Source organism: Mus pahari, chromosome 18, assembly GCF_900095145.1.
Source record: "Mus pahari chromosome 18, PAHARI_EIJ_v1.1, whole genome shotgun sequence".
NCBI classification, from domain to species: Eukaryota; Metazoa; Chordata; class Mammalia; order Rodentia; family Muridae; genus Mus; species Mus pahari.
This window is the reverse complement of record NC_034607.1, coordinates 50196343-50221678: the sequence shown is the minus strand read 5'-3', so window position 1 is coordinate 50221678 and position 25336 is coordinate 50196343. Positions and strand designations below refer to the sequence as shown.

At 44.1% G+C, this 25336-nt stretch overlaps 1 protein-coding gene across 1 annotated transcript in view; it reads right to left on the bottom strand.

Moving 5' to 3' along the window:
* Positions 1-15638, bottom strand: part of Plekhh2 (pleckstrin homology, MyTH4 and FERM domain containing H2) — a 111867-nt gene extending 96229 nt beyond the window's left edge. The window contains exons 1-2 of the mRNA XM_021217699.2: positions 15521-15638; positions 4177-4306 (exon numbers count right to left, since the gene is read on the bottom strand). Of these exons, the coding sequence (XP_021073358.1) occupies positions 4177-4299 (123 nt within the window). The 5' untranslated portion in view covers positions 4300-4306; positions 15521-15638. The remainder of the gene's footprint in view (positions 1-4176; positions 4307-15520) is intronic.
* Between the last annotated feature and the right edge of the window lie 9698 nt (positions 15639-25336).

Sequence of the window (25336 nt, the reverse complement as noted above, 5' to 3'; positions counted from 1 at the left end):
GGCACAGGGACAGTATCCTAATTAACAAAATCAGAAATGAAAAGGGAAATATAACAACAGAAACTGAGAAAATTAAAAACAAAAAACAAAAAACAAAAAAACATCAGATCCTACTATAAAAGCCTATACTCAACAAACATGGAAAATCTGGATGAAATGGAAATTTTTCTAGACAGATACCAAATACCTAAGTTAAATCAGGATCAGATAAACCATCTAGACAGTCCCATAATCCCTAAAGAAGTAGAAGCCATCAGTAAAAGGCTCCCAACAATAACAACAACAAAATCCCAGGACCAGATGGGCTTAGTGCAGAGTTCTATCAGACCTTCAAAGAAGACCTAATACCAATACTCTACAAACTCCCACAAAATAGAAACAGAAGGAACACTACCCATTTCATTCTATGAAAGCATAGTTACACTGCATATTGTCCCTTGGAGATGGAATGGTTTCTGTCTAACCAGGAACCTGTAACAATTTCCTTTCATAGAGGACTTCATAAGAGTTTTTTTTCCTACTTCTATCATGTTTAATGTTCCAAGCAGATTTTAAAAACTGGTTGAGTGCATATTACTTTTAGCTTCAGAAGATATCATGTGTATTCAAGAGGCATTTAACTATAATAAATTATTTTGATGACTTAAAAAAATGCCAAAATAAATATCTTCAAAAAGAACTTGCTGTAATGGCTTTTAAAAGAACGACATAGGGGCTGGGGAGATGGTTCAGTCAGTAAAATCTTGCTATGCAATCAAGAAGACCTGGATTTGGTCCCACAATACATGTAAAAAGTTAAGAATGTTACTGTGGTCTATAATCCTAGCACTGGGGAGAGGGGACTTAAGACCCCTGGCTTCAATGGCCATCCCACTAAAATAGTCGGTAAGCCTCAGATCCCAATGAAGAGATCCTGTCTCAGAAAAACAAGACTGAGAGATCCATGGTTCTCGCCCTTCTCGGTGCTGTGACCGTTTAATACAGTTCCTCACGTTGTCATTCCCAAAATTATTTCGTTGCTACTTCAAAACTGTCATTTTGCTACTGTTATGATTCACAATGTAAATATCTTATATGCAGAATATCTGATACACAACCTCAATGGGGTCATCCTCCACAAATCGTGAACCACTCCCTGAGGTTGTTCTCTGGACTCCACACACATGCATGCACACGTGTGGGCGCGCGCGCGCACACACACACACACACAAATGGTGGGGGGTGGGGACAAACATTGCTATACAAATTAAAATATAAGGTTAGCTAACTGGAACCAAGAAACAGAACTTTTATTTAGTCTGTTGTTTAACAGGGTCAGCTGTTGAAAAGCAAAAGCAACAACTGGGAAGTGTGGAGAAGGGTTAGCCACAGGACATCACTGACGGGTAAAGAAAATCACTATCTAGGTAGTTGGGCTTGTGGAGAATGCTACATAAATCACCTTTCAACATGAGAAGTGATTCTTATGTCGAAAAGAGAAAAAAATAACACCCTGTGAATGATAGTCCACATTGGGTTAAATTTCCAAACAGTCAATGTAATCATTATTGCTGAACTGTTTTATCTTTTTCATATAAGATCTCTGAAACCCACAGTGTATTTTACATTTGCATCATACTTGAGTTTGAACAAGTCTAATTGAAATGTCCCATGGACACATGTGGCACGTCTGCATCTGTGCTGATTTGATGTGACCCAAACCCAAGACGGAATCTCAGGTGAGGAACTGCCCCCATCAGATGGGCGTGTTGATTAATGTGGGCCCAAGCCAACTGTGGGTGGAGGGAAACAAGAAAGGTAGCTGAGCAGGAGCCTGAAGCAAGCCAGGAAGTCACATTCTTCCACTGTCCCTGCCTCTGTCCCTGCTTGAGTTCCTGCCCTGACTTCCCTCAGTGATAGACTTGGATCCAGACATATGAGTCAGATAAACCCTCCCTTCCCTCCCCAGTTTGCTCTTGGCAATGGTTTTCATCAGAGCATTAGAAAGGAAATTAACACAATATTATATCAGACAGCAAAGTCTAGAATCCAAGTTCCCAGGAAATAAATGTGTGTGTGTGTGTATGTGTGTGTGTGTGTGTGTGTGTGTTTGTGTGTGCAAAATTCCAGTGACAAAAAAAATCTAATTACTATTTATAGAAGAAAATTACTAATAAACAATTCAAGCGCCAATGATAATTTTGTAACATAGATTTAGAAATTCCTAAACAGGTAAATTCTTTCAAGTATATTATAACCACATTTACTACCAGTCAAGAGTTTTCTTCTATAATCACTTTGAAATTATTTTTCTGTTTGCTTTGTTTTATTGAGATGGGATTTTGCTGTGTGACTCAGGCTGGCCTTAAGCTTGCAATCCCCCTGCCTCAGTGCTGGGATTACAAGCTTGTGGTACTGTACTAGGCTTAAAATTATATTCTTCAACAGAAAGCAGATCAAAATGCTATTAAATACCTTTAATAAATCAAATAAATTATAGTTTTCTCTCTGGAATGAATAAACTCTGTATTCATCAAACATGTAATAGTCCCCCATTCAACTGGGGTCACAAATAAATGGTTTTTTTGCTTGTTTTTTTGTTTTTTTGTTTGTTTCATATTTAGTGAAAGACTATGTCAACTGCAGCTTCAAATACTTCATAAATGTTAGACTATATTCATTATTTTTAAAATGGTTGCCTGTGGGGCAATGGTTTATACATAGACAGGCTGGTCTCCAGTCAAGTTGAGGTCTGAACCCCAGTAAAACCCAATGGGATTTCACCTACATGGGACAGAAGGAGCTCCCTCATGTCTCCTGGACTCAATGCTTCTGTCGAAGTTACTGCCCCCCACAGCTCCCATAGGAGAAGTTGTGGCTAGTAGTCACATATACAATGTCCCAAGCTTCTGACCTTCAGGCTACAATCCTCCCCAGTTACCTAGCAACAGTAAGATAACAGCCCACCATAAGAGGGGCTGTTTGGCCCCACCTCACTCTCTCCTCATGGTCTTCTCATTCTCCACTCACTCTCCTCATCCTCTCCTCACTCTCTCCCTCTTACTCTCTAGCTTTCCTTCTCTCTATCCTTTTCCCCCTTCTCTCCTCTTGGCCATGGCCGGTCTCTCTCTCTCTTTCCACCTTCTCTCCTTTCTCCTTGCCTTTTTTCTTTCTTTCTTTCTGTCTTTCTTTCTTTCTTTCTTTCTTTCTTTCTTTCTTTCTTTCTTTCTTTCTTTCTTTCTTTCTTTTTTTAAAAAGAAGTCATTGTAATTTTTATTAGATATTTTCTTTATTTACATTTCAAATGCTATCCCGAAAGTTCCCTATACCCTCCCCCGCCCCTGCTCCCTTACCCACCCACTCTCACTTCTTGGACCTGACATTCCCCTGTGCTGGGTCATATAAAGTTTACAAGACCAAGGGGCCTCTCTTCCCAATGATGGCCGACTAGGCCATCTTCTGCTACATATGCAGCTAGAGACATGAGCTCAGGGGGTACTGGTTAGTTCATATTGTTGTTCCACCTACAGTATTGCAGACCCCTTCAGCTCCTTGGGTACTTTCTCTAGCTCATCCATTGGGGGCCCTGTGTTCCATCCAATAGCTGACTGTGAGCATCCACTTCTGTGTTTGCCAGGCACTGGCATAGCCTCACAAGAGACCAATATATCAGGGTCCCTTCAGCAAAGCTCTAAAACCATCGACTGTCTCTGTTCATCAAGCCCGCTGCACTTGGATGCTGGGATAGACTTTCTTCTAACGAGCTGTGTCTAATCTCCTGATGGAAGGCCTTCCAGTGCTCCAATCAAGGCCCAGACTAAGGGCTCTCGCCTACATGGGAACCTCTCTCCCTCTGCCCTCTCTCCTGTAACTCCTAGGCTGAGGGTGTTGCCCTGGGGCCCCTGGTATCAGAGGTTGTCCTTTGTCCACCCCCACACCCCCACCTCCGTCAAGAGGGGTCAGTGGCTTAGATGCCCACCTAGGGCTGAGTGGAAAGCATCTGGCAGCCCTCCCACATCTGCCTGCCCAGAGCATAGGAAGAACTCTGGCCAGATGTGGGCTATCTCCCTCCCCTCCTCCCCCTATGCACCCCTAGTTTCCAACAGTTGCCCTCCCCCAGGAGTAAAGAGGTCACTTAATGCATATTAAACAGGGATCCGATAACCGGCAGGAATGAAAGTTCTGGGGAAGTCTTACTTTGTCTGCTAAAAGCTCGCGGATCTTGCTTGCTTGAACTCGAAATTTCATGAGCTGAGCCTCCAGAGCTACGCAGCGCTCTTTCCAGTCTATCAGTCCTTCTGGCTCAGATGGCTCCTCCATAGTTCTTCTGAGAGAAGGGGGTGGGGGAGAGAATACACACATTAGCCTTGAAGACGATCCAAGAAATGACCCAATGTACTGAATGCTGTCCACACACAAGTCTTAGATTCTGAGATAAAGCCAGCACTTACTACAATAGTTTGGAGAATTAAATGACAGACAAGACGTCAAGGCTGGAAGCCATACTGGGTGCTTAATTTTCTGTCTCAGTTTACCCATGCTAAAGGACAGACGGTTGCTAACAATCACAGGCTTCACAGACAAGCTGTGAGGGGCAAATGAACCAGCGTTGCTTCCAATAGAACTCTGGCCTGCGAAAGCACAGACCATTGTATATTAACTCTTCCCAACAGCTAAGACTTTAAAATAGCCACTCATAATTCACATTCAGATTTGCAGATGTACCACAATGTGTTGGTGATATGACAAAAATAACCTATGCAAATACCATACCTGTGCTAGAATTACAGTTTAGATTTGCACTAGAATGATGACCTGCTACCACTTTGGATTCATCTGGGTCCAGGCTAAGTCTCTCTGGCCAGAAAGCCTCTGTCTTCCCTAATCAGGGAAGTTATTAGAGGTCTGACAAATACATTTTCATTTCAGGGAGAAAGAGGAAACAGATAAAGATGAAAATTAGACTCGTCTACGTTTAGTAAATCTGGTCTCAGTGTTCTGGTTTGGTTTTTGTTTTGTTTTGTTTTTTCCGAGACAGGGTTTCTTTGTGTAGCCTTAGCTCTCCTGGAACTTGCTCTCCAGACAAAGCTGGCCTCAAACTCAGACATCCACCTGCCTCTGCCTCCTGAGTGCTGGCATTAAAGGCGTGCGCCACCACTGAACTGACTCAGTGTTTTCTATAATATTAACTGTCCTTTTGAAGGAGATTAATTCCAGGGAAAGCTTCACCGGAGGGAGGAGGATCTAGGCCCGGGAGACTGTCTTGCAAGTCTAAAGGACGACTGACTTCAGCAGCTTCCGGCTCTGGGATTCATGAAAGTAGTTTTGAATGTTTATTAATGTTTGGGGGCCTAATTGTATTTCTGAATGACCTTTGCCATGAACTGATGAAATCTGCATTAGGAATGGATTTCCCAAAGGAACCAAGTCCCCAGCCTAGAAGAACACATGATGACAAGTGCTCAGATTTCCCAAGTATTAACTGTAATATAGCCTGTTCCCTAAACATATGCCAAATCTTTTTCCATATTTTTATTGGTTATTTTATTTATTTACATTTCAAATGTTATCCCCTTTTCCATTTTCCCCTCCCCCTTTCCCTGCCTCAAAGAGGGTGCTCCCCCACTCACCCAACCACTCCCCCCTCAGTGCCCTAGCATTCCCCTACATCAAGCCGCCACAGAACCAAGAACTTCTCCCACTGATGCACAAGAAGGCCACATACCTCCATACCATGGGTCCCTCCATGTCTACTCTGTGGTTGGTGGTTTAGTCTCTGGGAGCTTTGGGGGGTCTGATTGATTGATAATGTTATTCCTCCTATGGGGTTGCACCCCTTCAGCTCCTACAGTCCTTGCCCTAACTCCTCTATTGGGGTCCCTGCCCTTAGTCTGATGTTTGGCTGCATGCATCCACATCTGTATTGGTCAGGCTCTGGCAAAGCCTCTCAGGGCACAGCTATATCAGACAAGCTCTTCTTGGCATCAGCAATAGTGTCTGGGTCTGGTGTCTGCAGATGGGATGGATCCCTAGGTGGGGCAGTCTCTGGGTGGCCTTTCCTTCAGTCTCTGGTCCACTCTTTGTGCCTGAATTTCCCTTTAACAGGAGGAATTCTGGATTACTATTTTTGAGGTGGGTGGGTAGCTATCTACTGGATATGGTCTCTACAGGTTCTATCTCTCCTTTGTTGGGTATTTCAGCTAATGTTCTCTCAGTTGGGTCCTGGGACACTTTTGGGTCCCTGGCATCTGAGACTTCCTAGTGGCTACCACCAGTTCCCTGTCCCCGACTGCTACACACCTCCTTTCAAATTCCTGACTCTCTGTACTTCTCCCCCATCTCCTCCTGTATCTGAACCAGCCCCCTTTCCCCTCCCCTCCTCCCTCCCTCCCAAATCTCTCTCTTCCTCTACCTCCTGAGGTTATTTTATGCCAAATCTTAAAAACTCCATTGCAAACTCCATTTGTAATCCTAGCACAGGACTGGCTGAGGCAGGAAGATTATGGTATATCCAAGGCCCTCCTGGGCTACACTGTAAGTTCTGGGTTCCAGGCCAGCCAAGATTACATAGTTAGACCATCTCAAAAGAAAACCAACAAAAACCAACAAAGAAAAATCCTGCAAACTACAAAAGACCAGCTTGACAACTGTTTTCCTTAAGCACAAAAATAAATGATTTTTGCTTAAGATAGTTTTCATTTTAATAATGATTTATCATTCCATAATTTAGAAACAAACAAATACAAAGGAATTGTTCTTCAAAGGCAGCAATTTTTGTTACAATCACCCCTAACCACTGGGAACTTTTTAGATATCACTAGATCCTGGCCACAGACTGCAGAAACATCACTGAAGACCTGGAGAAAATTCTCCTGCTTTTATAAAATCCCACCCCTACTGATTTCTTTCTTCCTTTCTTTCTTTCTTAAATTAGCTTTGTGAACGACATTTTCATTTACCATATTCACGTTTACTATTAATGTTTCATCTTGGTATCACAAATTTCTACATTGTTGTGAATTCACCTTTCACTTTAGAGGGGGTTGGAAAAAGAAAACACAGATAAAATATTAAACAATAAAAAACTATAAGAAAAGAAAGATTCTTAATTTTTTTTTTTTTTTTTTTTTTTTTTTTTTTTTTTTTGGTTTTTCGAGACAGGGTTTCTCTGTATAGCCCTGGCTGTCCTGGAACTCACTTTGTAGACCAGGCTGGCCTCGAACTAAAGGCATGTGCCACCATGCCCGGCTCCATTCTTAATTCTTAAACCATTCAAACGACTATGCAGAGAAATATGGACGCTGTTCTACCTCAAGCATAGTGTCTTAGTTGAGGTTTCTATTCCTGCACAAACATCATGACCAAGAAGCAAGTTGGGGAGGAAAGGGTTTATTCAGCTTACACTGCCATACTGCTGTTCATCACCAAGAAAGTCAGGACTGGAACTCAAGCAGGTCAGGAAGCAGGAGCTGACGCAGAGGCCATGGAAGGATGTTACTTACTGGCTTGCTTCCCCTGACTTGCTCAGCCTGCTCTCTTGTAGAACCAAGACTACCAGCCCAGAGATGGCACCACCCACAAGGGGACCTCCCCCCTAGATCACTATTTGAGAAAATGCCTTACAGCAGGATCTTGTGGAGGCATTTCCCCAACTGATGCTCCTGTCTCTGTGATAACTCCAGCCTGTGTCAAGTTGACACAAAACTAGTCAGTACAGTTAGAATAACTTGCTCGTGTCCCAGTGTAAAGTGTTTGTCTTCATTTGCTGAGACCTGAACTCTCTGCAGCATAGACAAGTGCTTTGCCAATAACTTATATTCTTGGCCTATAGTTTCAAAAATAGCATAAACAGTACTTTACTTTTCAACATTTGAAGATAAACCGAGGCAATGTGCCATATAACTAGAATAAAGGACAAAACATACATGATTATTTCAACAACACCGAAAAAAAAGAGTTTGACAAAACCCAAAATCTCTTCCTAAGAAAGGTATTCGACACCCTTGTAACAGAAAGGAAATTCTTCACCCTGGTAAGGGGGTCTCCAAAAGCCCGCAGCTCACAACGGACACACTCAACAGTGATTGCAAGCGTCCTCCTGGAACTCAACAAAAGACAAAGGTTGTCTGTCCTCACTACTTGTGCCCTACATTATATGAGAGATCTAGCCAAGGCAAGAATAAGATAAAATATTTCAGCTGGCCGGTGGTGGGGCATGCCTTTAAGGATCTTTGAGATCCAGGACAGTAAGGGATACACAGACTAACCTGTCTGGACTGGGTAAGAAAAACAAACAAACAAACAAACAAACAAACAAACAGAAAAGGGGCTGGTGAGATGGCTCAGTGGGTAAGAGCACCAGACTGCTCTTCCAAAGGTCCTGAGTTCAAATCCCAGCAACCACATGGTGGCTCATAACCCTCTGTAACAAGATCTGACGCCCTCTTCTGTAATGTCTGAAGACAGCTAAGAGTAATTACATATAATAAATAAATAAAGCTTTAAAAAAAAACAAAAAAGTTTCTAGATTTAGATTTAAAAAGGAAGTAAAACTATTTTCAGAGGCTGTGCATAGTCACAGATCATGTACTTAGAAAATTCTAAGAAAAACACAAAACCACATATATATACACAGAGAACCTATTAAAACTACTGAGTAATGTTTCAGAAAACATCAATATGCAAAAATCAAGTTCTATATGCTAACAAAGAAAAACCCCAAAATTAATAAAATCTTCCATTTATGATAGCATGACAATGAATAAGACATTTAGGAATGAGCTCAACGAAGCAAGGGCAAGATTGGTACTTTGAAAACTACATGTCATCAAGAGAAAATATCAAGTCTAAAGAAATGAAGAAATAGAGTGTTAATGGATTGCCATCTGTACAGTTGACAGGACTTACAAATGGTTGAGCAATGCAGTAACTGAATATTCCACTGATTTGGGGTGAGGGGAATTGGTAAATTATCCTAAAATTCACCCAGAAATTTAAGGGACCAAAACAAGCTTGAAAGGCTTATTCAAACTTCAAAACTTGATACAAAACTACAGTACCCAAGATAATTAAGTGGAGAGAGACATTAGTGAATAAGGTTGAGTCCAGAAATACAACCTTGTGATTACAATCAATTTGTTTCTGAAAGAGGACCAAGACCATTGAACAGGAAAGTACTTTCAACATATGAAGTGGTACAACTAGATATCCCGATGCAGAAGAATGAATGCAGTCCCCTTCCCTTGCCCTAGATACACAACATTAGCATTAAATGTAGCAAAGGCTTAAATGTAACCCACAGCTCTGAGAAATCACCAAATAGATACATGAAACCTCATCAAAAAATGTAGGAACTATGGGCCTCTAAGGACACGATGAAGAACTTGCAGAAATAGCCTACAGACAGATAGAAAAAGATTTGAAAATCAGGTATGTGAGAAGAGATGTGTCCAGAATATGGAAGTGATTCAAACAACTAAACCAGCAACACAAACAACCTTCCAGACTTAGAGGCACACACCTTTAACCGCAGCACTAAGGAGGCAGAGGCAGGCAGATCTCTGTAAGTTCAAGGCCAGCCTGGTCTATACAGTGAGTTCCAGGACAGCCAGAGCTACATAGCAAGACCCCATCTGAAAAACAAAACAAAAGAGGACAATCTTATTTTAATTTTCATTACTATTACTTTATACATCTGAGACTACATTTCCCCTCCCTTCCTCTCCCCCAACTTGTCCTCTGCCCCTCCACCTACAAACCCACTCCTTCTCCATTTCTCTTCAGTAAAGGACAGGCTATCAACCAAACTAGACATATCAAGTTGTAGTAAGACTAGGCACCTTCACTCTTATTCAGGCTGGATGAGGCAACCCGGTATGAGAAAACAAAACAAAACAAAACAAAAAAAAGGGTCCCAAAAGCAGTCAAAAGAGTCAGAGACAAAAAGTCGGTAAAATCAGGGGCTTGCTTGGCCAAGTGTTTACCACGCCAGCACGAAACCTGACTCAAACCTCAACCGAGCAAATTCCTCCATGAGTAGGCAAGCTGTAGGATACTTTCTAGACTGACGATGGATGTGGGTGGGCTCGGGCCAAGGGGGTGGGGCAAGGCCACCCCTGGTGGTCACTAGCTGTGTAAGAAGCCAGAATGAGCAAGCTATGAGGACAAAAACAGTAAGCAGAAGGCCTCAGTGGCCTCCGCTGCAGTCCTGTCTCCAGATTCCTGTCCTGACTTCCCTCAGAGACGGAGTGTTATGATCTATGAATTGTCAGTTTTTTAAAAAAAAAAAGAAAGAAAGAAAAAACCTTTCCTCGCCAAGTTGCTTTTGGCCACAGTGTTTTATCACAGCAATAGAAACCTTAATTAACACAGAAATTGGACCAGAACATGTACTATTGCTATAATCAACCGGACCATATTTTTTAAATTTATTCTTCTTTCATATATTACATCCCAATTGCAGTTTCCTCTCCCTCCTCTTCCTCCACTACTTCTTCTCCCAGCCCTTCCCCCACCTTCCCAGATCCACTCTCGCTTCCTCTCCTCCTCCTCCTCCTCCTCCTCCTCTTTTTCATCCTTCTCTGTTTCCCTTCAGAAAAGAGCAGGCCTCCCAGGGACATCAATGAAACATGGCATAAACAGGATGCAATAAGACTGGGCACACACCCTCATATAAAGGCTGGACAAGGCAACCCAGTAGAAGAAAAAAAGGTCCTAAGAGCAGCTGAAAGAGGCAGAGACACCCTCCCACCCCCACTGCTGGGAGTCCTGCAGGAAGACCAAGCTACACAAGTGTAACATATATGCAGGGGACCTAGCTCAGCTCCATGCAGGCTCCCTGGTTGTTGGTTCAGTGTCTGTGAGTCCCTAAAAGCCCTGCTTAGTTGATTCTGTGGGCTGGGTTCTTGTGGTGTCTTTGACACCTCTGCCTCCTACAAACCTTCTGCCCCCTCTTCTGTGGGGTTCTCTGAGTTTGGCCTAATGGTTCTCTACATCTGCTCCCAAGCTATGCTTTTGTTATTATTATTTTGTTTTGTTTTGTTTTGTTTTCCGAGACAGGGTTTCTCTGTGTAGCCCTGGCTGTCCTGGAACTCACTCTGTAGACCAGGCTGGCCTCGAACTCAGAAATCCACCTGCCTCTTCCTCCCAAGTGCTGGGATTAAAGGTGTGCACCACCACTGAGTTTGGAAAAAGCCATTGAGTGCTCAGAGCTCAGGGAGTGAGCTGTTCTTGGGAGCGTGGAAGATGTCATTGTTGCAAGTGGTAAAGACAATGGAGGCCTGGCTTGTGAAGTTCCAGAAGGGAGTTTGAGAGAGTACAGTAGGCATAATGTTATTGTGCACCATGTAAAAATTATCCTTGTATTATTCAAATGCTGATTTCTGTGCCCTCATATGTGGTTGCAGTCCTTATGCTAAGTATCTCTGGCCTCAACGTTGTGTAGGCATTGCTCCTCATTTGTTCTCTGATTGGTCAATGAAAAAGATGATCAGTCAATGACTGAGCAGGAGAGAGAATAGGGTTAGATTTCTTCCCAGCATGGGGATGAGGGAAGGAAAGAGAGGAAGTGGGGATTCGGCAAGGGGAGAGTCAAGGAGACACCATGAGAAAACACGAAGAGCCCAGATGGCCAGATCGGTGCTACAATGCAAGTCTCACTGGGATTCTGACTGGGAGGTGGCCAGATTAGCTGAGAGGATTAAAATAGAGTAATATTGCCTGGCTGTTGTGCCCTTAAAGCTTGTTAAATAAATACAATAGTGCAGCTCAATTATTTGGGAGTTGGCAGGGTTAAGAGGACCGCAACAAACATGTATAAATTGCCACTAACAGAGTACCTTAAAAACTTTATTGGGATCATTCAATACTTTGGATTAAGAATCTGGGCAGCTGGGGTTGAAGAATCAGTGTGATAGAAGGGACCAGAACCCCTGAAGCGAGACCTTTGCTTTACTTGGACAATCAGTGATGGTTAGTTAGAGCTGAGATCTTACCAGTGATTAAGAGACCAGCATTACTGAGGTAAATTTTTCTGGGAATATTTCCTCAGAGTCAGTGCACAGAAGCTGTGGTCCAGAGAAGGCCAAGGCTGCATCTCATGCTGGCAGACAAACTTGGTAATGTATAGAGTCACCTAGATAGTACTGGTTTTGAAGGCATGAAGATGTCAGGGCAAGCAGTTGAGCCTTGGCACTGTAAGAGGACAGGAGAGGCCACTGTTGAAGGTGTGGCTCTGTTGCAGTAGGAGAACGAGGATTGAAGTGTTCACAGGGACAAGTTGGGTGAGGTTTGGCACTATGTGGTTGCTGCAGCAGAGTATTGGAGATAGCGGTCCTAAGGGGCAACCACCAAGGAGCAGCAGCAGCTATGGAGTGAACTGGCCCGAGACAGGCTCAGTGTGGTGTGAACGGCAGAACCTCAGAGGCAGAGCTGCTGATGCCCTCTGGAGCCCAGAAGATCATGAGTGTCACATGCCTGACCCTGAGCTCTCATTCTTTGACTTTGGGTTGTGTGAACTGAATGTGACTGTACTCTAGTTTTCCCCTCTTAGAGTAAGAAAGTATATAACATTTATTTATTTTACAGGTTCCCACAGTTAAAAGACTGGAGTTTTGCTTTTTGTGTTTTTTTTTGGGGGGGGGTTGTTTTTTTGTTTTTTGATTGTTTGTTTTTGGAGTGACTGAATATTTTAAAGCGACTTTGGAATTTTAAGTGTTAAATTTTTTTTAAAAAGACTATGGGACTTTTAGAAGTGGGAATGTTTTATAATTGTTATTTTAATATTAACATGATGTCTTAGGGACAACGAGAGAGAAAAGGTTATGGTTTGATAGTGATGTGTTTTGTGTCAATTGTTTTGGTTCTTGGATTTTGTCAAGTTGACACAAGCTAGAGCTGTCTGGGAAGAGGAACCTCAACTGAGAAAACGGACCTGATCCAGATTGCCTGGAGGCAAGTCTGTAGGGCACTGTCTTTATTAATGGTTGATGTAGTCAAGAGAGGAAAGGTTGTGGTTTACTAGTGATGTGGTTTGTGTGTGTGTGTGTCTGGCTGACCAAAAAGAAAAAAAACCAAACCTGTGTGCTCCCAGCCCCCAGGGAGCTGTGTCCCCTCTAGAGAGTTCCTAGACTGTCCAGGAAAGCAGGCTGAGCACAGCCTGAGAAGTGCAGAGGCCTCTCCCCTCCATGGCCTCTGCATCAGCTCCTGCCCCACAGGCTCCTGCCCTGCCTGAGCTCCTGCCCTGTGAGAGTTCCTGTCCTGACTTATCTTCATGATGGACTATAAACTGTAAGCTAAAAAAAACCCTTTCCTCCCCAAGTTGTTTTTGGTCATAGTAATTAGCACAGCAACAGAAAATTAATACAAATACATACACACACACACACACACACACACACACACACACACACACACACACGATGTTTCAAGTTATCCTATGGTTCACAACTCCAGGTAGCATACTATATGAAATGTCCACAGACAGAAAACAGGCCAATGGTTGCCGAGGAGACAAGGAAAAGGCAATTGTGACTGACTAACAGGCCCAGAGCAGTGGTTCTCCGCCTTCCTAAAGCTGCAACCCTTGAATATAATTCCTCCTGTTATGGTCACCCCCCACAAAAATTATTTCTGTTGCTACTTACAACTACAGTTTTGCTACTGTTATGAATCGTAACGTAAATGTGTTTTCTGATTGTTTTAAGTGACCTCTGAGAAAGGGTCATTCGACCCCAAAGGGGTCTCGACCCACAGGTTGAGTTTCTTCGTGGGCAGGAAGACACTATTCTCTAACTGGATAGTGATAACTGCACAAATATGCCCCACTACCCTGTCAAAGGGTCGATTTTATGGTTTGTGAATTGTATCCCAATTAAAAAGACCATATACAAACAAAGAATGGGTATATACTAAGACCACGTTCACAGATTTAACCATTTATTTAGTTGTTATCCCTGCCAGGAATCTCACCAATAACTCAAATAATAGAGAAGTACCAACTACGAAAAGTACAGTTCATCTCTCTTACCTAGAACTTTGCTAGGTAATGATACAAGAAAATTCAAAGTTAACTACGTCTATTTGTCTTTAGTTGTTGTAATTATACATTTTTATGATGAAGTAGAAAAGGCTTAAAGATGCAAACATGCATCTGACATCTTTGGTGCCCAACAACTAGGTCATAATAAAAAGAAATTCAAGACTTCAGTTTGGTTTTGTGATAGCTCAAGGCCCAGACAAGAGACGTCCTGCGTCACTGTGTAATTCTGTCTTTAGGCAGCCGTAACCCAGCAGAGCTCCACCTTGGCTGGCTAAGAATGGGAATTCTCAACACTTTCATTGTCCCTAGTGACAGAACTGTATGGCTTCGGGGGCTATAATCCACTTCTTAAAAATGTCCTCTCTAAGTTTTGAACTCTAAGGGGATCTACCTTCTCTGCAGGGGGCAGACAAAACTGAGGTTTTTCCAAGGACCTCCAGCGACTTCGGAAATATTTACTGGCACAAAATAAACTGTTTATAGTTGGGGAGTGAACGCTCTTTTCTCCGAATCTCTGACTTCCTGTTTCTTTTCCAAATCCTAAAAGGGGGTGGGGGAGGTTTGAAAAGGCTAAAGTCCTAGGAAGGGAGGAAGGGAGAGAGGGAAAGAGCGAGAGAGGGAAGAAGGAAGGTTACTACCTATACTCACACTGATGAAATTTAGATAAACCCCTAAAGCCCATATATTCTCTAGAACAGTTTGGGTTGTGGGTTATGTCCCGCCCACCCCCAATGCAGAAAAGATGTCTTTAGACTAAAGCATGCCTTGTTCAAAGAACCTTACCACCTAGCCCTACTTGGGGCACGCCTGCCCTTCAGCGGCACTGCCCAGAACAGCCTTCTCCACACTCCTCCTGGACACGGACACACACACACACACACACACACACACACAGCCGTGAGGTCCAGGCTTGCAAAGACTGGAACTTTCACAAAGAGGCCAGTAACCCGCAGGTAGCCCAGCCAGAGGAGAGTTTTTGCAAGGCAGGGTGCCTCAACTTCTCCGGGGACAGATTCACTTCGGGGTATGTCACCTTAGGACGCTCTGGCGTCGGACGGTCGGTCGGGCAAGCGGAGGTGTTAAAAATGAAAAGCTGGAGAACTGTGATCCCGGGGTCCCCTCAAAGCACGGCTCATCAGAAGCGCAGGCCGAACTGTAGCATCGCCGATGGGACCCACGGCGCGCGGGGACGCGGGGCTGCCCCGCAGCTCCCCTGCCCGACGACCCCCAGCGGTACCACAAGCCAGGGGCCCTGCTTTTCTAACAGAACGTCACAGGAGCCCGAGGTACGTAGAGCCTTCCCCAGCCACCTCAGCGGGCGACCCGGGACCCGGCCGAGCCGGGACGCGAGGCGTCGTCCTGCGTTGCATCCCTGTCCCACTCCTCCGATCCCGCCGACCCCTTCCTCTCCCGCAACCCAGGACGCCCTGGTCCCCGGGGTAAGGGACCCGGGAGACTCGGTCCCCGAGGACGCTGGACCCCGCGCTCTGCCCACCTGCCTACCTCTGCGGCGGCGCCTGATGTTCCGGCTCGCCAGCCACCGGGCTCAGCCGGCTCCCCCGGCTCTCAGCCCGCGCCGGCCGCACTCGGAGCTCCGAGCTGCCGGGACAGCGCCGCCTCCTGCGGGATTGGCGGCCGGAGTAGCTAATCGGAAGGCACAGCCGACCACCTGGCGTCACTGGAGGAGGTGTTTATAACTCTAGCTCCTCCCGGTGCCCCTTAGAGTAAGGAGCCCTGACCCAAGAGGTATTCCCACTGCCTTCCCCACACCTATACTTCAAGGCCCGATGAAGCACTTAGTCACCTCTTTCCATTCCCTTTGCCTCGATTGGACCTATGGACCACCCTCTTGCATTGTCTCTAGGCGTGAACTCTCTCCTCTGGCCAATCCTTCGTCTTTCTACATTTACTAGTGTAAGTGTGCACTTTGCCAAGGCCTTTATTGTCTTCCAGGTGTTTAAATGGCCAAGAACGGATTCCGTGTGTAGCCTGAAAAACCTCCCTCGTAGCTGTGCAAGTTTAGTTTTTACAGCTGCTCCTCGCACCTCGGGTGACTGTGGTCTGAGGAATCCAGCTGGGAGGGTTGACATGCTGTTTCCTGCCCCTCCTTTAAAAGTTCTATCTCTTCTCTCAGCCCAGTGACAGTCTCCAGACTGTTCCACATAGTGGAAACCTCTGCTCCTGTTTTTGCCCTCAGAATGTCCCTTTTTTGCCGCTCTTGGCATGTACTCGTTCGCCTGACCTACTATTGCAACTGTCGGCCAGCAAGCATTTCAAAGGGAGGATCTGTTATGTTCTTTTGCAAATCACACAAAAGTATATTGCATGAGCACATGAATGATAAATCTGGTTGGATTTCACATCCCAAGCAGGGGCCTAGAGAGGCCAGTCTTGGGAGAAGTTAAGGGACTAGAGAGGAGGGGAGGGGAGGGGAGGGGAGGGACAAATTCTGGATGTTAGAGGTAATCCTTCCCCAGGTCACCAAACTAGGTCAGACAAATTACTCTCTTTGATACACAGTTAACTAATAGAAGGCTTCAGAAGGCTTTTCCCACTTCAGTCTTTTTACAAAAGAAAAAGCCAACCTTATATAGAAAAAAAAAAATCACTAAAGTGATAAATTTTGCAAAGTTCCTTAGAGGGAAAGCCCTAAGTGAAAACAAATAAGGCCAGCAAGCAAGCACCAGGCGTCCATGTTTCTTCCAGATGAGCACTAATTTTGGACTGGATCCCAGACATCCCCCACACGTCAAATTCCTTCTGCCTTCTGTGGGAGCTGATGATGCATAGCATATGAAAAATTGTCTCCAAACAGCCTTGGCAAACAAGCAGGCTGGACTGGGCTCATTTTACAGAGCATGAGGGAGTTAAATCAACAGTTAAAGTAACTTGCATAATTTAGCACAGCAAGTCAGCAGAGACCCAACAAGAGAAAGACGGAGGATGCCAAAATAGAATCACTTCCGTTTGTGAGTCAGAAATACTAAATAGACTAGTGAGCTGAGTGAATACGTTCAGTCATAAAAAGCAGCTTTCTCAACATGACTGCCATCTTTATAAGGCTCAGCCAATATTTACTTACCTTTTTCTAGAAACATGACAAACTGAATTTGGCTATGATTTAAAAAAAAAAAAACTGCAATAGCTTCCTGTTTCTGGCCGTGGAAAACAAAACAAAAGCAAACAATCAAAAACCCCAAGCTCCACATGATAGAATGGAATATTATTCAGCGCTAAAAAGAAGTGGAAGCTGGGGAGCCAGTAATCGGAGTACTTGGGAGTTGGACATAGAGAGATCAAGCCCATTGCCAGCTACATAGTGAACCTGAGGTCAGCCTGGGCTATGTGAGACTGGAGACAGGGTGATGGGGGAGAGAAATCAAGCTACGGGTTGAATAAGCCTTGGAAAATACACTAAATGAAAAGAGCTGATCACAAAATTGGAAATATTGTATGATTCCATAAATATGTAAGTCCACAGAGATGGAAAGTGGATTCATCGTTACCCTGGGCTAAGAAAGATGCAGTTGTTAGTCTAGGCCAGTAGCTCTCAACCTATGGGTCGCAACCCTTCCGGGGGTTAAACAAGAATATTGGAAAACACAGATGTTTACGTTGCGATTCACAACAGTAGCAAAATTGTAGTTATGAAGTAGCGAAACCTAAAATACTTTTATGGTTGGGGTCAGCACATGGGAGCTGTATTAAAGGCTCACAGCATCAGGAAGGTTTCGAACCACTGGTATGGGGGAATGAAGTGCTTTGAAGGGTGAGTAATGAAAGTGTCTCTGGAAAGTTTCATAACTATACATTTCTTACTACACTAAAAGCCATGACCGTGTATCACTTAAATGGGTGAGTTGTGTGTTTTATGATACAACTCAAAGGTATTATTAGGGGCAGAAGAGATGGCTTAGAGCTAAAGTGCCTGCCACACAGCAGGAGTGGGTCATCAGGCATGTACAAGCTGGGTAGGTTAGTCCCCAGTTACAGGGGACTCTGAGGCACACTCCTGGAGCTCAGTGGGCACCCAGCCAAATCAGTGAGCTCCAGGTTCAGTGAAAGACTCCATCTCGAAAGATAAAGTGGAAGGCAAGAAGGATACCTGGTGTTGACCTGTGACCTCCGTTCAAGCATGTGTGTATTTTCACACGCACCCACAGGCCCACATGGATATATCACACACACATAACACCACAGCTGTAAAGAAACCACGGCTTTCTCATTTTTGTTTGTTTGTCTTCTATATTAAGTGGAAGAAGATGGAAATCCCCTGATCGGCCCTCCTAACTGTTCATAGCTGTGTGCGTCTTAGTCACTTATTTGCCTCGATGGTTATAGTCTGGTTTCCGTGGCCAAGTCATATCAGCTCCCTCTTTCACATGGTAAGAGGTGTGAGAGCAGAAACACTGGTCCTCATCTTAGTGAATGCCCAGCTTGTAGCACAGTGCCTGGCACACAGCAAATACACCATAAATATTTATTGGATGATAGACAAAGGCAGAGAAGGAAGCATTTTATTGACTACTTTTGCTATCCCAGGCCCTGCGTTATGAGGAATACAAAGGGGAACAAAATCTATCAGTTGGATCCTCTGTGTTCATGGAGTTCCATTCTAGGAAGAAAGATGAACTTTCACTAAACACATACACTCACTAGGCGCTGTGAGGGAAATGTCCATGGTATCACACAGCTGAATGATGCAATGATGCGCAGGAGTTATTCCATGCTCAGAAGTCAAGAACGCCTTTCTTGACTTTTTTTTTTTTTTTTTTTAATGAGGTCTGAGAAAATTAACCAGGAACAATCAAAGGATGATAGGAAGTGCACTGTGGGTAGGGAGAGCAGCAGGTGCCAGACTTTGTGGTTAAGAGGATACTAATATACCAGGGGGACTGAACGAAGGACACGGTCACGGCACCAGGAGCACGTGAGACAGGGAGAATAGCAGAGGGGGCTGGGAGGAAAGTGAGTCCGCCCCATCAGAGGCTGTGAAGAAAGGGCTTCTCACACTGTAACCAGATTCAGGTTAGAACGCAGAGTCTGGTGTGGGGACGAAGAAGCCCAAGGGATGCACATTGTATGGGAACGCCATAACTGCGTTATAGCTATAAAACATGGGAACGCTGTAACTACGATATAGCGATAGGACAGCTCGAGATGTGGAAGTTGAGATAAATTGGCAACAGTTAAAGATTTCTGGAAGTGCAGTTGTCAAAACTTCAGTCAAGATCAAAAGCAGGAAGAATTCAGGGTACTTCTGGGCTCAGTCGCCTGGGCGGCACTTCCCAGCCCCACTGCAGCTTTGGCTCAGAACGCACGTTTGCGCTTTTCGCTGCATGTGCTGCTCTGCTGTGTAGCACCAGTGAAAGCTGCCTCAAACCCCTCGCCTCGGAATCCAGAATGCTGTGTGTTATGAGCAGGCTAAGCTCGAAACTTTCAGAGCTCATGAGAGTTTAGTGAGCATTAGTAAGACCTCATAAAGGTGTTTTGTTCATTTTGTGTGTTTTTTGTCTAAGACACTGCATATGAGAGCCACATAAGAAATTAGTGCCCCAGTGATATAGGAGTATCAAATGCGGGGCTGGGAAGATGGGTCAGTGGGTAAAGGCACTTTACCTGTAGCTGCAGGACAATCCTGATGAGCTGAGCTTAATTCTGGAAGAATTAAGAAGCTTCTAGAAAAAAAAGGGACCAGGACAACAACCAATGTGTCCTTCCAGTGGGATGGTGGCCAAGGAAAACAGCTTGCCTGGTATTAAGTCTTACTCCATTTTGGACTTTGGTGATAAAATATCTAACTGTGCAGCATGTGAATGTTTCTGATGTTACTAAAGACAGGAGATTAGATTATTGCTGTTGCATCAAACATGACAGATGACATCATGGCGGGAATGTATGACCGAGGGCGAAGTTCCATGAGACAGAAAGCACTAGAGCAGGGAAAGGTCAGAGTCTAAAAAATGACTGGCCTCAAGAGAACAAGTGTACATATGACAAGCCTGTCCCTCTATTAGACCGTTCAAATTAACTCAAGATGGAAGAACCATGACCTAATTACCTTCCCCCAGGTCCTGCATCCTAAAGATCTTAGCACACCAACACTACCCACTGGTTACCGTGTTTCTATCTCATGAACTCTAGGGGAACAAATATAACCTAAGTATAGCAGTATATCATGTGCCTGGACATGATAACTTTCTCAATCCTTGGGTTTCAATGGCGACAAAACTCTCCTATCTCACCCCATTGGGTGATCAGTATCCTTATTATCACTGTGTCTGTGGAAAGCACCCATCAGTGGTGACAGGCTAAGCTCGAAACTTTCAGAGCTCATGAGAGTTTAGTGAGCATTAGTAAGACCTCATAAAGGTGTTTTGTTCATTTTGTGTGTTTTTTGTCTAAGACACTGCATATGAGAGCCACATAAGAAATTAGTGCCCCAGTGATATAGGAGTATCAAATGCGGGGCTGGGAAGATGGGTCAGTGGGTAAAGGCACTTTACCTGTAGCTGCAGGACAATCCTGATGAGCTGAGCTTAATTCTGGAACCCGTGTAAAGGCAGAATGAGAGAACCAACTCTACAAAGCTGTCGTCCTCTGACCTTTATACATGTCTGTTATACACACAGGAAGCTGCTGTCCTCTGACCTCTATACATGTCTGTTATGCACACAGGAAGCTGCTGTCCTCTGACCTCTATACATGTCTGTTATACACAGATGTCGTGTGCACACAACTACCATCCTACTGCAGACATTTTTATTCTAGCTGACAACTGAAAATCTTCCCTTTTGTTTTTGTGTTGCATAACATGACAGCTTATGCCAGAAGAAAAAGAACAGAAAACAGAAAAACTGACCACAGTGTCCCCAAAGACTAACAGAAAGGGACATGTTAAAAGAACATTATCATGTGCTGTGTAGTAACTGCAAAGTGGACAGGATCTATAAGATGCTTGGGGAAATGTTAACAAGTGAGGATAGAGAACCTGAACTGAAACAAGGTTTAGTTCATCAAAGCGACCTGTTACTACAGTTTCAGAGTTCATCAAAGGACCCTATTACTACAGTATCACAGTTCATCCAAGGACCCTAACACTATAGTATCAGAGGCAGGGGCAGAATCAGCAGGCATGCAATGTGGGCATGAGTGTGTGTGAATGAGCCAGTGATGGTTGTAGTAATGTCTGTAAAGGAGACTGAACCATCCTGGCAGTCATAGGTTCTGAGATGTAGCGTCCACTGAGAGTCTCAAACCTAGCAGCTAACACTGGGGTGTTGAGCAGGATCCACCTCAACATAACTGGGGATGTCTGTCTAAAGCTTCTTTTACCCTAGAGCCTGTACAGTGGGAGCTTTTAGTAACTTGCAGGTCGAATAAAAAGGTATTTGGTTCCACCAATCAGATTCAAGTATGGTACTAGCGCGCTTGATAGACGTTAGAATCTTGATAGAAGCTTGCAGGAAACATTATTTGAAAAGGAGCAGATACAGAGTGGGAAACTCTGAGGGATAGGCAGAGGAAGAGAGGGAAAAGTAACCATGAGAGGAACACAAGAGAGTCCGTGCCTGAACACAACAGTCTGGGTTCCCTGCAAAGGAACTCTAGACGACTTGGCAACCACATTTTGCCATAACAATTGAAATGAAAAAGTAATGATTTTCATCTTGTTTTTAATGTCTTCTCCTTTAGTTAACCATATTCATAGCGTCACCTCATATTTGGAACTCCAATGCTAAGACTCTGTTAAATACTAAATTGGTACAAAAATATTGTAAAGTGACCATTGACATTGTTAATAATTCCGTTATATAAAAAAACAGTATTAATGTGTTTTCATTGAGACATTAAAAAATAAAGAAAACTAAAATTTCCTTAAACCCCTCATTTGTAAATACTGTGTGTATGTGTGCATGTTTAACATGTTTGTATGTGTGTTTGACATGTTCATGTGTGTATGTGTGTATGTGTACAGACACCAATGTCCTCTTCAGTCCCTCTACCCAGGTCCTTGTGAACATAGCAAGCATATTACTGACTGGGCCATGTCCTAGCCTTTCTAAGTTCTTTTTCTCTACACACAGATCATGTTTTCTCTTAATATAAAATTAGGCTGAACTCACATATTTGCCTGGCTTTTACACATTATTGCAAGTATTTTCCTTGTCTTGAAGTATTATTTGAAAACATTTAAAATGGCTTGTTAATTATCTACCATAGGGTCCTATACTAACGTATTTAGCATTTCTGCTGTTACTCTTTTGTTTGGTTATTATGCTAAGAAGCAATTATTTGCCTTTTGTATCAATGTTATTGAAAAGAAAAACCTTAATTTAAATAGAAGACCATGTGTTTTGGTTCTAAGTCTACCTGGATTGGAATCTGGCAAGCTCATCCAGTCTGTAGCCAGCGGGCCACATTTCACCACATGATAGCTATGAACAGGGCATAACACAAACCTGTAAACTTAAAATATGATAGGATTTTTACGGCTATTTGTAATTCAGTTCTGTAGCGCTTGAGCATGAACCCTGTAGATGAAAATGTTATGTTGCTGTGCCAAAAGGCTAGACACACCTGCTAGAGGAAAGAATTCTATTTTAAACTCCAATCCTCCTCCTCCTCCTCCTCTTCCTCCTCCTCCTCTGCAGGACAAGTGTCGGGATCATAGTGTGTGCTGCCAGTACAGGCAAAAACAAAACAAAACCAAAACAGAACCCTCCAGTTCTTCTTAAAGCCTCACATAGCCCAAGTCTACCCAGCCTCACCAGGGTGACTGTGAACATGACTTCTGTCTATTCAACCTTCACCTACATGCTTAGAGCTCAGGGCTGCCCTCGGTTCTTAGTTGCAGACGTGGCATCATTTGGCAAGAGCATACTCAGTAGTTGAAAAGACAACGATAGCTCTGGAAATCTGAGAATGATGGGGGAGGTCGGAAGGAACTTGGTGATGTTGTTTTGCTAAATGGTGATGATGCCACACTGACTTCTCAGTAGTTTTGTTTAGTCACACAGATGTGCTGCCCTCCGCCTTGGTCAGAGAAGCAGAGGTTAATGCAGAGGCTCATGTCTGGTATCATTCCTTCTCTGCTCGGGTTGAGAGAGAAACCGAGGCTGGAGCACAGGCTGGGGGTGATGGAGACAGCAGGCCGTGAGTGAGCTAGACCAGAAACAGACTTAAAGGGAGAAAGCTTCACTGAGCAGCTGGTTTAATTGGGAGGAACAAGGACTATTAAACCTTTGGAGGGTGTGTGGATGCTATCAGAGGGAGTGTACACCATTGCTGGGGATGCCTCATTTGCATAAGAAGGAATTCCAGGGGCTTCCTGGACTTGACCTTATTAGGGGAGAGGAAGTCTAACCTGGCTACTGAGCTATATGACCTCCTCAGGTGGAACAAAGGTGGAGTACAGGTCTATGTACACTGGGAGATGCAGGCTTGGGGTTGGGGGGAGTGGCAATCCTACCCCTGCTGAATTCATGACCATATCTGGGGTTTGGACACAGGCCGACCACACTCTTCTCCGGGCTTGTTCCCCACGGCTCCTCCAGCCCCACCACAGTGCTGAAAATAAGTGACTGATCAACTCTGTAGCAAGTCTTCCTGTGAAAGGCTCAGGAAACAAACCTCTTGGAAAAGGAGGCGGAAAGTCAGAGCCGGAGGACAGGGGAGTGCTCTGAAATGCGGTCTGCTATATCTGACCCTTAGGAACTCACAGCGGTTCCAGTTGTTTGCTCAAGACCTACACAAGATCAAGCCAGTCAAAATTTCATGAATGGGAGAGGGACTCGCAAGGCTCTGCTCCTTAGATGAGAAGGTACTGGTTTTGGAGTACCCGAGAATCATTTTCCTTGGGAACATGATCCCTGGCAGCTTGCCCACATTCAGTGAATTTCCAAACATTTATCCACATATTGCCAGCATGAATTGAACTCGGTGGATTATTGGAAGGAGGAGGAGGAGGAGGAGGAGGAGAAGAGAGAAGGAAGAGGTGGTGTCACTGGGAGAGGAATGTACTGGGACAGTCCAGGAAGCACTGAAGGGAGCGGGAAGGTATGCATCAGCCTTTGCCAGCCTTCCTAGTGCTGTGACCCCTTAATGCAGTTCCTAGTATTTGTGGTGACCCCTAACAATAAAATTATTTCATGGCTACTTCATAACTGCAATTTAGCTACTGTTATAAATAGTAATATAAATATCTGATTTGCAGGATATCTGATATGCAACCCCTGTGGGGATCACGATCCACCGGTTGAGAAAAAAAATTACATTGTGTGTGTGTGTGTGTGTGTGTGTGTGAAATTTTCAAAGAAAGAACATATTTTAAGATCTCCATGTGAGTCTGGCACTACAGTTCATTCAGGGTGATAAGGAGAGTTCTGAGGTACCTCAGACAGTCCCCAGTGGCCTGCTGGCCATCTTACAAAACAACCAAACCAGGCAAGATAAAAGGAAACCAAACCTAACACAAGAAAACAAATGAAAACATTGTCTCACAGTTTTGACAAGCACAATACAAACTACAAAACAGCGCCCAAGACCTCCCACCTCCCCTGGCTACCAGACTGACTACTACCTCTCAGGCCCCATGTCATCATTCCTCCAGTCTGCTAGCCTTTCCTCTCCAGTGAGAAGACCCGCGGTATCTAATCAGAGAACCAGCTGTGCTTTATTTATTTATTATTTATTTATTTATTTATTTATTTTGAGCTAGAAAATGATATGTTATCCAGGCTGATGTTGAACTCCTGCCTTAACCTCCCCACTGGCTGAGAGTCCAGGATCACGGTATGGTGCCTGACTACCTTCGCTTCTCTTTTTGAGAGGTATTTATTTATTTATTTATTTATTTATTTATTTATTTAGGTATTTTTTGAGTCGGAGTTTCCCTGTGTAGCCCTGATGGAACCCGGTGTGTAGACCAGGCTGACCTCAAACTCATCGAGCTCCACCTGCCTCTGAATCATGGTGGCTGGGATTAAATATGTGCACCACCACCCTCAGGTTTACTTTTTTTTTAAATGCACACATTTAGCCAAGCGGTCGTGGCTCCTGCCTTCCGTCCCAGTGCTTACGAGGCATAAGCAGGGTGATCTCCGAGTTCAAAGTCAGCCTGCTCCTCAAATGAGTTCCAAAAGAGGCAGGGCTACACAGAAAGACTCTCTCTCTAAAACCCAGCCAACCAACCAAAGAAAACATACATTTCAAAAAGTAAAATCTAATTATGTTTCCCCCTGTCCTTTTTCTATCCAGTCATTCATGAGTTCTATTTCTTTGTTGTTTTACACACACACACACACACACACACACACA